This window comes from Schistocerca piceifrons, chromosome 11 (genome assembly GCF_021461385.2).
Source record: "Schistocerca piceifrons isolate TAMUIC-IGC-003096 chromosome 11, iqSchPice1.1, whole genome shotgun sequence".
NCBI lineage: Eukaryota > Metazoa > Arthropoda > Insecta > Orthoptera > Acrididae > Schistocerca > Schistocerca piceifrons.
In genome coordinates, this window is record NC_060148.1 from 22267552 (window position 1) to 22281296 (window position 13745).

A 13745-nucleotide genomic window follows, 5' to 3' on the forward strand; every position below is an offset into this window, starting at 1 on the left:
TTTATGTCAGTCATGAAAGTAAAAGTTGTAGTTTACTGTAAAAAATTTACAAATCAGTTCTTCAGAAAATGATAAGTATTAAGATAAGAGGTTTGTAATACTAAACATCTACTGATTGCCACGAATTAATAATTTTTGAGTGGTAAATATATTAACTAAAATATAATAATTTCCATCAGCAATGCACAGATACTTAATATTAAAGATTTTTTTAATTTTTTGGTCTTTTTGGTTAACGTCACTCCCGCATTAACCCCATTTGATTTCATCTCAATGCAACTGAACAGTAAGCAAATTCATCTCAGTTACAATCAATGGACAACAGGTTATGAAGCACTTTTGTGAGGCATAATTGTAGTTTTGCGTTCTAAGTTTTGTTACAGTTTCATCTAGTGCTTCTGATTATCTGTTTCATGTTCTGGTGAGTTATGGAAAGACAGGGTGTGTGTGCCACTTTGACCAGCTGTCACACAATGTTTAGGTTTATTTCACCAAATTTGGAGAAATCTATATTTATACTAGTAACTTTGTATGCTTCTTTAAGCTTTCTTTAAAGTTTTTCCATTTTTTTCCAGAAATCCTTTATTTCAATTTCCTTCAGTGACTGTTGCACACAGTTTAATAGTCGACACTACCCTAACTACATTAACTTCATAAAATGAAAAACAGTTCTAACTGTCACTACTGGCAAGCTTTTGCTTTGTATCAAATTTGGACCGTCCAAAAAGCCCCCTCCTTTTTGACTACCACGCCATGTAGTTTTATGCATTAACATTATTCTTCTAATGCTCCAAGAATCAAGTAAACATATTAGAAACATTAGCTTTTTCATTCTAACCATTCTAATGATTAAAAGTGATTTTTCAGATGTTTGGCATACCACTTTTCTCATTATCATCATTAGTTTCTAGTGATGAGCTTTTGAGAGAAAAAAATTGTTTTTCATAATTCTTCTTTTTGATGTGTCACACTTCTTGTATTTCATTTTTCTTTTAGCAGTCCAATAAAAATTTTGAAGGACAGAACAACTTCTGAAGTAGTTGTAAATTCTGTGAACGAGTGAGTACAATTATATCGAATATTGTTGTCACTTACAGAATGTTCATTTTTTTAATATCATAATTTCCTTCCTACATTTATTTGAGTCAATTAAGTATTTGTGGATACAATTGAGGCATACATGCAAATATATTTCTGAGTTTTTTCCTGTCTGCAATACAGTGATTCAATTGCTGTAATGGACTGCAACACTGAATTCTCATCATGTCAACTTCCATCTTGAGAAAAATATTCAGACACACTCAGTGCTTTAGTACAACTTCACTTGTTAGACGTTTGCCAATAACTTTTACATTTTAATGACTAATTTTAAATCACTTCAACATTTCCAATAACATGCAGACATGGTGAAGGAGAAAATGTTAGGCATCGCGTAAGTGTAATCTTCAAATAACGAGACATCTGATAAACTTATTGAATGGTATCTACTTACAATACACCCACTCAAGATGTGCTCTAATCACTGTATGTCAGTCTACCGTAAGGACCAGTGAGAATAGCAGGCTGCCTACTATTTGTAACCAGTTTTTATTACTTACAACCTATTTAAATAGGTTGATTTGTATTATTATTTTCTTGATGCATTGTTCCAGTAAAATAAATTACTTATTATGAATCATGTAGTATAAGATGAATAATTACAAAAGTATACAACATTACTAAAGTAAAGTACTTTTATTAGTAATTTCGATTCCTTATCACTACTACTGGACAACTTATAGATTTATTTTATCAAAATTATTACAATAATTAAAACTATTAAATAGCACTACTGATTTCATATTTTTACATATGAAGACACTCTCATCGCTAATTTATAATTTGCTTATGATTTATGACAGTAATAACTACCCATGGACAGAAATGGCATATATACACTTAAATATTGTCTTGAAAAATTTTATCATAACCTATATGGTGTTGCATATCACAGAAATGAGCATTAAAATCCTGAAAAATGCCACCTAAAACATGTCTGTAACTCAATTAGAAAAACTTTTATTAAAAAATTCTGATATACAGCAGGAGAGTTTAATCATTCTCCAAGTCCATACTAATAATATGACTGCACAAAATTTTAAAAAACAGAGACATTAAGGCCTAGATCTTTTGTTGTGTTGGCACAAATAATTGAGTAATATGAGACATGTGTTACTGGAAAGAAGTCTGTCACTACAATGTATCAATGATAGCAATGAAAACCTGATAACCCCATCTCTCTATGAAAAATTGTAATTCTAGTAACCAGTAAATTCTTAACCAAAGAGATATTTGAAAGTGGATGGATTTCTCTAATTTCTACTTCACAGTTACACTTGTAATAACTTTATGTATCAACTCATATTATTTATTAAGAAACTGTTTTTGTTTCACATTCAACAATACGGATTTATGAAGTTTTCATTACTGTTCATTTTTACTTGATGTCTAGTAAATGAGTTACAATGGCAAGCTTTACTAAAATCTGTCTCCCTTATGAACTACTGACCTGACTTTGAGATTTCTACAAATGGAACATCAATTCATGCTTTGGCTGTCCTAATACATACTATTTCATCCTACTTGACATTATCTGAACCAGCCCAGACTCTGCAGTGAACTGAATGTTTGTGAGATATTCGTTCAGGATTTCTTGAGATGACAATAAGTAATTCTTTTCTCCAAAAACATAGCATTATTCTGGCCTCTTTGCAGTATGTGTGGATGCATGCTTCTTCAGATAGCTAGATCTGCGAAAAGACTTCCCACAAACATCACAGTTGAAAGGCCTGTCATCACTATGTATTAACGTGTGCACCTTTAGATCATTAGATCTAGTAAAGGATTTCCCACAAAGATCACATCTGTGTGGCCTCACACCAGGATGTGTTAATGCGTGCCGCCTGAGATCACTAGACATCCTAAAGCGTTTCCCACACTTGTCGCATTTGTATGCCCTTTCGCCAGTATGTATGAAGACATGCTTCTTTAGAACACTAGGCGTCCTGAAGGATTTTCCACATATATCACATTTATGTGGACTTTCGCCAGTATGTATAAAAATGTGTAGCTTCAAATCTCTAGCTGTTCTAAAGGATTTCCCACAAACATCACACATGTGTGGCAACATGCCAGTATGTATCAATGAGTGTTGATTGAGATCACTAGACATTCTAAAGGTTTTCCCACAAACGTGGCATATGTGAGGCCTTTCCCCAGTGTGTGTTAATTCGTGCCTTTTCACTTGAACAGGCTGAGAAAAACATTTCCCACAAATTTGACATTTGTGTGGCTTCTTGACAGTGTGTACTAAGCGATGCCTGTGGAGATCACTAGAAGTCATAAATGATTTTCGACAAACATTGCATTTGTATACCTTCGGACTAGTATGTAATAATGAATGCTTCTTGAGATAAATAGAGGAGACAAAGGATTTCCCACAAATATCGCATCTGTACACCCTCTCGTCAGAATGTATTGAAACATGCTGCTTCAGACCAGTCGGTGTCCCGTAGGATTTGCCACATATATTACATTTATGTGGCCTCTCGCCAGTATGAATTATTACGTGTCTTTTGAAACTACTATAGCAAGCAAATGATTTATCACAAAGAGCACACTGGTGTTGTTTTTTGCCACTACCGCCGAACTCCTGCCTTTTCAAAGGGCCACAGTGAGAGGGATTGAAAATATGATACTTTTGTGATCTACAATCTTCGCATTTGTATACCTTCTCATCACTATGTAACAATTCATTTTCCTTTAGAGTATCAGAAATAGTAGAGACTTGACCACAAATATGACATTTGTATGGGCTCTCCCAACTATGTGTTAATGAATGGCGATTGCGATCACTGGACGACCTAAATGATTTTCCACAAATATCGCATTTGTGTGGTCTCTCGCCAGTATGTGTTAGTACATGTTTCTTCAAATGGTGAGAGAGAGAAAACGATTTCCCACAAGTGCCACACTTGTACGGCTTCTTGCCAGTGTGTACCAATGTGTGCCTTTTCAGCCCACTAGACGTTATGAAAGCCGTCCCACAAACATCACATAGGTGTTTTCTCTCTCCAGACTGTAATAAGGTCTGTTTCTTCCGTCGACCTGGCTGTGCAGTACGTTTCAAACGAACGGCTGATCTATCACCAGTATACATTTGTTCATAGGACTGTAGCCTATGATATTTATTGGAGATTTTGCTAGGTTCATATTCTGCTTGACTAATTCTTCGTTGCATCATAGAATGCTTCCTCAAGCTACCACTGTTGCGAAACACCTCACCACAGCCTGGACATATGTGTCTAGGTGGCTCTACACCATCGATGTGAATGAACACATGCATTATTAGCTTGTATTTTGATGAAAAGCACTCTTTGCAAGAATCACACTTAAAGTTTTGTAGTTCATAGGACTCTAGCCTATGATATTTATTGGAGATTTTGCTAGGTTCATATTCTGCTTGACTAATTCCTCGTTGCATCATAAAATGCTTCCTCAAGCTACCACTGTTGCGAAACACCTCACCACAGCCTGGACATATGTGTCTAGGTGGCTCTACACCATCGATGTGAATGAACACATGCATTATTAACTTGTATTTTGATGAAAAGCACTCTTTGCAAGAATCACACTTAAAATTTTGTAGTTCATAGGACTCTAGCCTATGATATTTATTGGAGATTTTGCTAGGTTCATATTCTGCTTGACTAATTCCTCGTTGCATCATAAAATGCTTCCTCAAGCTACCACTGTTGCGAAACACCTCACCACAGCCTGGACATATGTATCTAGGTGGCTCTACACCATCAATGTGAATGAACACATGCATTATTAGCTTGTATTTTGATGAAAAGCACTCTTTGCAAGAATCACACTTAAAGTTTTGTAGTTCATTTTCCTTTAAGCTGTAGTTATCTCTAGTGTGCAATGCATTGTCCGCAAGAGAGCAAAATACTTGTGTTGCATTTGCACTTTCGCCAAAATCTGCTGATTTACCTGCAGAAATGTGCAATTTATCACCACTCATTCCTTGGAGGTATTTTTCTTCTAATAAAACATCACCAGCTTCACTGGCACTCTTAATCGACCTGAAGCATAAATAAAAATTGCAGAAATTAGCTTATTGAACACAGAAAAACTAAATCTCAGTAAACAAATTCTTATGTAAAACTCAACAGTATTTCAAGTATGTACAAATGAATTCACATTCATTTACTTTTCATAAATATTATTACACAGAAAAATCTTAAATAAATGATTTAACAGATAATATTATAAACAACAGTTTTAAGAAATTAACTATCCTTATCTTGCTGTAGATTTCCAGCTGAATGGAAGATAATTTAGTCATAAGTTGACAAGATATTAGTGCAATGTATGATAAATGTGTATGGTTACCTCACAAAGTATGTTATTTGTATTAATTATGCAGAATTAAACATACAGTGCATGCTGTAATTGGTATGCTATAATTTGTATGTGCTACTGCGTGTACGAAGTTGTCTATAATGCATGGTTATTCAATTTGTGCATCTGGTGCAAAAGGTCAATATAGTGAGTGACACATTGAAATTTGGGTATACATATTCTTCTTGTAAGTGGGAAGCACAGAATCTGTAAATACTTACATTCGGCTGCACTTTCATATTAAATCCAAAAATAAACTCACAAATCTATCAATCAGTGAATGCATCTGAACCACGAACACCTCAGTGGCCACCCAGTATTAAATCAGCGTGAAAGGCCTTTAATTGACAATTAAACATGTGATACTGCTTGAGTTTGAGATATAAATTCACATCCTGCGTGACAAATTATATACTGTCTAGCAAACAATGTCAGTAACAATATCCCACAGAAACTGCTAATCTTTTGCCACATAACAAACTACTCAAGAAAGCAATTACTCCAAAATCGGATATGGGAAAGTTATATTATGTAGTGAGGTATTTTAGAGTACTTTCCTACACTTTATGTGACAAGACGGCACATATCTCCTCATTCCCCAATATAGAAAAACTTTATAATTTACATCTAAAAGAAATAGGTCTTTCCCTTCCTAAAAATTCTGAGTACCACTGAGTTGCCACTACTTAGAATGTAATGCCAATGCAAATAACAGCTGACCATCATTCATTCGAAAATGAACTTATCTTTACTGGTGTCAAACTACTGAAAGATGCTGCAAAAAAGTATGTTGAGCTAACTATAGAAACAAAACCATACCTGAGAAAGCAAAAAGACCATTTTGGGCTTAAAAGGTATGTGACTACTAAGCTGAGCACTCAAGATTGTGTTCATACAAACAGTATTTGTGAACAACATTATAATGTTTTCAGTCAATATTAGAGAATGGAGTTAAGGTTAAATATTTGAATATTTCAATCAAGTATGGCTGCAGGAGTCACCCCCTGTAGCACAAGGCAAGGTACTGGAAAGTGTGAGTATTACCCCCAACCACCAATCCATCAGACACCAACAAATTAAAAGAAATGGGCTGTCTCACTAAGAGTGGCTGTAATAACCAACAGTCACAGATCCAATCACCCACTGTAAATGACTTCCGAAGCATTAAAAATACAGAGGTCAGTGACACAACATGCTGACAAATGACAGGAATGTTCTTAACTCCACGCTGCTAAGCAGGAGATTTTTATCATGTTAAGGGATGCATAACATTATGCAGAGTAAAGCACATCTTACATGGAGTAGGATTTGCACCAAGCGTGATGGTGCCCTTACAGGCTGTCATCTGCTAGCCAGTTGCCCTGCAGTGAGCAGTGCAATATTTTTTGTGACAGCTCCAGAGTTGTATGGCTTCTGACATAACGTTCTACAGGATGCGAACTTTCAGATAATGCCAGTTAACCCTCAAGACCAAACAAAACGTTATGCACCCGTGAGTCAATCTGCAATGTTAATCAAACAAATGTACGGAAGATATTCGGTAAAAAAATTTGATTTTAGCACATCTCTTAGCTTAATTCATCAGCTTCATGGCGAACCACGTGTCACTTCTTTAATGGTGGTATTTCATGAGTAAGTAAACAACTGCAAGACTTTTGGAAAGTTAGCTGAGAAAAATGTAGTTCGCTCCGAATTTGCGTTTTGTGCATGTTAATCTATGATCAGTCTAGAGAAAATAAAACGATTGTTAAGCACTTACCTCGAAATGGTATGCAATCTTTTATTTCCCATCCATATACCAAATGAAGGATTGTACTTTTTCACCAGAAACATCTTCTACTTACTTCATCACAGATATGACTGATCCCTTTACACCTTGATGGGCAGTTGACAGGATTTTGCAAACTTATATGTTTTCTTATTTCTCAGATAACTGAGATACAGAAATAAAATTCTTTAGCCAGTTTTAATCCACATCATTCATTATTAAAAACACACCGAGGTGTAGGATTCTGACAAAGTTTCAATAGAAGTAGGGATTTATTTTCGACAGTCTTTGTATTCCCTTTATTTTTATTGAGAGAAACGTTATCAGTGATGAGTAACATATACATTCCCTTGTTGCCACGATCAAATCATCATCTTTTTCGAAAACACAAGAGGTTGTAAGTATTCATCTCACCGCCATTCTAATGCAGCTGGCGACATAATGATGAAACAGTAACTGATTTAGAGATAAGTCAATAGCTCATCAAAATTCCCATTCTCAGTATGAAAGTAAACTGTAATTTCTTCATAAATATTGTTTCAAAACTATAATAATTCTCTTTTTATCAGCTATCGATGGCGCTAGAATATTACATTATTTCATTGACATAAATCTGTAGTCACTTGAATATCGCAATCCATATGGAAGTTTCACAAATTATTTATATGGCCAAATACACTGCTCTTTGGGTACTACCATTTGCCAGAATGTTGTTCCGGTATTTCAAACTGCTTACAAGGAATTTTGCAAACATATCATTCTGGCTTTTTCACTAGTGCGCGACTTCAGGATGAAACGTTTACATACAGACCATTTTCCTGAGATTGGTGATAAATGGCAATATCCTAAGTTTAAGTAATAATTCAATACGTTAGCTACAGTTCATATGCAGCAACATATGACCTAATATGCAGTAAAGGGAAATTCATAGCGACCTCAATTTTTCGCTGCGCACTTTCTGACGATCTTGCAGTAGTTTACTTAATCCTGAACTATCGCAATACACATATCAAAAAAAGTTTTGCATCACCCCAGTTCCCAGAACTCCTGAAGACAGGCGTTGACTGTGGATATTGTTTCACAGACACAGTCCCTTTGACTGTGCAGAAATGACACTATACCCGCCCAAAGATGTAAGGAAGCACGCATGAGCAGCGTCTATTAGATGAACGCGGTCCGACAGCTGATCAGTTCCAGGCATTCCACCAGGAAGAAGGTACACGGCCCGTGTTGTTTATAGTTCAATCATGCCTAAACGGTCAGTACCGCGGTTCGATCGCGTCCGCACTGTTACTTTGTGCCAGGAAGGGCTCTCAACAAGAGAAGTGCCCAGGGGACTCAGAGTGAACCAAAGCAATGTTGTTCATACATGGAGGAGATACAGAGAGATAGGATCTGTCGATGACATGCCTCGCTCAGGCTGCCCAAGGGCTACTACTACAGTGGATGACTGCTACCTACGGATTATGGCTCAGAGGAATCCTAATGGCAACACCACCACGTTGAATAATGCTTTTCGTGCAGCCACAGGACGTCGAGTTATGACTCTAACTGTGTGCAATAGGCTGCATGATACACAACTTCACTCTGGACGTCCATGGCGTGCTCCATCTTTGCAACCACGCAGTACAGATGGGCCCAACAACATGCCAATCTGATTGCTCAGGATTGGCATCACGTTCTCTTCACTGATGAGTGTCGCATATGCCTTCAACCACACAATCCTCGGATACCTGTTTGGAGGCAACCCAGTCAGGCTGAACGCCTCAGACACTGTCCAGCGAGCGCAGGAGAGTGCAGGTTCCCTGCTGTTTTAGGGTGGTATTATGTGAGGCCGACATACGGCTCTGGTGGTCACGGAAGGCGCCATAATGGCTGTACAATACGTGAATGCCATTCTCCAACTGACAGTGCAACCATATCGGCAGCATATTGGCGAGGCATTCGTCTTCATAGACGACAATTCGCGCCCTCATCGTGCACATCTTGTGAGTGACTTTCTTCAAGATGACGACATTGCTCAACTAGAGTGGCGAGCATGTTCTCCAGACATGAACCCTACTGAACATGCCTGGGATACATTGAAAAGGGCTGTTTATGAACGACGTGACCCACCAACCACTCTGAGGGATCTACACCGAATCGCTATTGAGAAACGAGACAATATGTACCAACAGTGCCTTGATGAACTTGTGGATAGTATGCCACGACGAATACAGGCATGCATCAGTGCAAGAGGACGTACTACTGGGTATTAGAGCTACTGGTGTGTACACCAATCTGAACCACCACCTCTGAAGGTCTCGCTGTATGGCAGTACAACATGCAATGTATGATTTTCATGAACAATAAAAAGAACAGAAATGATGTTTATGTTGATCTCTATTCCAATTTTCTGTATAGGTTCCAGACTTCTTGGAACTGAGGTGTTTAAATTTGGCCATTAAGCCTTTGGACTGCGTAAGGCCGACACAGGGTGGCTCCGAGCTCTCTTATTTAAATCGCCGCCACCTGGGTGGCGAGTGCGCTACAGAGAATTACGCGGTCTGTTTGTGGAAACAATGAGACTGTTGACTAACAGGTAGGGTATACATTAAAATAAAAGGTGGGTTTTCATTCAAATACATTTCCAAAATATTCCAGTACAGAACTTTTCAATGTATGATATTTTTTGAAACACTCATCACGGTGGAGAGTTGGGTTTCGTGTGCACGTTTGAGCAGTAATACATAGTTTCACACCTGCCACTTTTCTTTTTTCTGTCTGAACACACTGCACAATCCTTGTGCTTGCTCCCAGGAAGCTTGTTGTGATGTACAACAGTCCATTCAAGCGTTCCTCATCATCAGAAGTTGCACTTTTATGGCGTACTTTGTGAGGCAGTTTTTTCAAGATGTTCTTCTCGCAGTGATTCTTGTACAGCAAATAGCTGTTTACAAATCCAACCTCCAACAACCAGAAGTACGGTTTTCACCACTTGAGACTTTTTATTAGAAAACCATAACTGGAAATATAATGGTCATATCGATCAACGCTGCCCAACTTCAAAGTGTAATTGATAATCACATTTGGTTTCATTATTTCTTCCCTTCACTTTCTGTTTCTCTTTTCTATAAGTGACAGTGAGTTATTTGCTTTTGTAGAAAGCATGAGAACAGTTCGTTTATCCTACCATGCCAGAGCCTTCATTTTGTTCTTGTGAAGGCATTTTATTTCATACTTCTTCAGATTCAGAACTGCTTTATTGATTGCAGCTGGAAGATTTCTGCGATTGGCCTGGATCGTTCCTGTGAGATGCACAGTTTGTTACAATATTTCATCGCCTAATTCAACATCTGTATAAAAACAGTCAGTGTACATATGATACCCTGATTGCCCTGTAGCATTTCTCATGTTAGCCAGCAGTTGAAGAAGTATTCCCTCAGAAAAATTCCAGTCAGAACGAATCAATGACTGTTATTAAAGCGCCAAAATATGATATCAAACTGAAAATATAACCGTTTGATAAATCCGAAATCTCATAAGCTCTGAGTCCCCATTTTGTTGGTTTCTGAGGATGGTACATTTCGAATAACACACGACTCCTTAATGATACTGTAGATTCATCAGAAGCTAAATACCTATATGGCCAATCAATTTCGAGAAACTTGCAAAATAAATAATCCAACACATTCTTCACTATACTCAGACATGACTGAACCTGAATGTTGACATGTATAGCACTCTCTGGATTAGGAACATCAAGTGCCCAAAAAATCTGCATAAATCGTCTGCGAGTAAAACAGTTTGAAAGGAAGTCAGATGACTGTAATAATTCTCTTGAACAAAATTCTGGCAAATTCTTACACTTTTGTAATGCCAGATTAATAGCACATCATGGAAGCGTTTCATTTCTTCCTTGGTAACATTTCTCTTGTCACACCTTGAAGAATGTTGTGAAAGCGGTGTCACTTTAAATATATGCTGTAGCGTACGTGTTCGTTTGGTCTGCTATTTGTTACATTAGGTTGTCTGCAAACATTAACTGAAAGAAACCAACTGGAGGTGATGGAACATTACCAGTTGCAGTGATAGAACCACACATTAAATCTCAAAAGGAAAACCTGTAAAGTCAGCGTCATTTTCGCTTCACATTCCGCGAAAAATCTTCTGCTAAATCACTAGAAAAATGCACGTTTTCACGGTTTTCATCGTTATCTTCACTAGAACTGGTAAAAATAAACCAATCTCACCATCAAAATCATTCTCACTATCGTTACTTAGAGATTCGTTTCAAAGCTGTAAAATCTTTTCCTCAGAAATAACTAAATGTGAGGAATTAGCCATTGTGCATGCACACACTTTAACGTAATAATTCCAACATTCATTTCATCACAACTGAAAGAGCTTGACCCTGAGTTAGCACACGTTTCCCTACATGGCAGCACTAAGCACCATTGACGCCTATTACCGCCAGAATAGAGAATTGATCATATAAGAGCCGCGAAAAATTGTGTCGAGTGAGGCTCGATATCGGAGGAGAAAAAAAAAATTCAGAATGTTGAGCACCACTCGAAATTGGAGTGGAAACGGTTAACGAAATAGGCAGCTCGCCATGAAGCTGACAAATGAAGCTATGAGATGTGTGACAGTCAAATTTGTTTACAGAATCGTTTCCTTACAATCGTTTGAGAAAGATTGACGAGTAGCTGGCTTGTTTGCCTAGCTGTTCAAGAAGTCAAGGCAGCCAGCTAGCTTCTACCCTGAATCGTACACCATATGAGAGGTGCAACATGCGAGGTAGCTGTCACCCCCACCTGCTAGTCAGCAGTCATGCACGACATCCATGCACTCTGTGTGAGATGGGCTTAAAGCTCACAACACCCATAAGTCTGTGATCAGTGGAACAAGGATTTATGGACGAAAGAGTCACAATATGTGACGCGTTACACAGATGAACAATGGTGTAAATGGTGAACATTTGGTGAATGGCATTTAACTCAAATTGTTCTGCCAACAGTGAAATTTGGAAGGTTTTGGTACGATGGTCTATGGCTGTCTTTTTCCAGTTTGATCTTGGGCAACTGGTTTTTGTCAATGGCAACATAATATCTAGTGTTCATGAGAACATACTGGAGAATAGTATGCTTCGCACACTGAAGCAACAGAAAAAAACTGGGCCTTTCTATGTGATACGAAGAAATTGGAATTATTTTCTGGATTGACATACTCACAGCCATGATTTGAACTCCTTAAAATATCTTTTTGATGGACTAGAGTGTGAGTTGGAGGCTTCAGAAATTCACTCAAAAATCCACCAACAATTCACAATGCTTCAGGTAAACAGAAAAAAATTTATGCTGTACATGTATTGTAATTTACTGGAAAATTCTGACTTTGAACACGATCAGAGCATAAAAATTAGGCCCTATGATCTAGTAATTGCACAGTAACAGAATGAACAGCAATAGGTCGCTTGATGGGGCAATACTGCGAAATGCATAATTATTCTCATCACAAAACGCATTTTGCTATCTGCAACTGATAGTGAAACTCAGGCAGCGATGAGTTCTGATGAAATGATGGCAGTGGTAGGGAAGGAAAACAATTACTGTGTGTTTGTTTGAGAGAATCATTTAACATGCAAAGGAGCCTACAGCAGAACCAACTGTTTATGGAACAGCCTGTGAACCACTGATCTTGACCCAACTGAAAGATCTGAATCAGTAACTTCAATGATTCTGTGGCAACTATGGTAGTTACTTCTTAGATTTGCCTCACATGGTTGTAATCTGCAAACAGACTTTGGTTACATTAAGAACATGTCATGACCAGTATAGCTGGGAGATATAATAGAATAAGCACTGAATGTAAATCCACAGAAGTACAAACAGATAAGTATATGAAATGGATTTGACAACTTAAACAAGCGACGGTAGACTAAAAGTTACTCCTGGAGCCCTTCACACACCTACAAATTAATCTGCAGAATTGACTGAGTCTATACCCTAAGGAAGTTTGCTGCAACATAGCAGAAACATTAGTTATATTAGATTCTGAGATGAGATGGGGCTGTATCCCTTAGTAAAAGTGAAGAAATTTAATCGCTCTGCAAGAAATCAAAACATGCAGTTTAATAAGTGACAGGCAAGAGTCAAGTAACTGAAACATCCATTTCAAAAGCTTTGTCCTGATTTCTATTGATGAAGTTCACGAAGAAACTTGGATCAGGAACCATGATACTTATTTAACGCTTGTGACTACTTAGTTAAAAGTCCTGGAAAGGTGTATGTAGTTAATGAACTAGATATGCAAGGTCGCATGTACTTTCTTACAAATAATCTACAAACACTGAACCTTGAAAAGGCACAAAAGAGGAACAGTGGACGATGTTCAAGTATACTGTTACACAAAGCTAACTGTCAACCAGAATGCAAAGCCCTTCCATTAAAATATTTTTATTTGTCATCAAAATTGTACCTACCATACCCTGTCATTCCAGCCAGTTATTCTTCCCACACCATCGATGGAACAAGTCCATGGACAGAAC

The 13745-nt window shown here is 37.5% G+C and overlaps 1 protein-coding gene across 2 annotated transcripts in view; it reads right to left on the reverse strand.

Annotated features, from left to right (window-relative positions):
* Window positions 1–2131: 2131 nt before the first annotated feature.
* Window positions 2132–13745, reverse strand: part of LOC124720043 (zinc finger protein 665-like) — a 129807-nt gene continuing 118193 nt past the window's right edge. For both annotated transcript variants that reach the window (XM_047245300.1, XM_047245299.1), the window contains exon 4: window positions 2132–5129. In XM_047245300.1, coding sequence (XP_047101256.1) covers window positions 2735–5129 — 2395 coding nt within the window. In that variant the 3' untranslated portion in view covers window positions 2132–2734. The remainder of the gene's footprint in view (window positions 5130–13745) is intronic.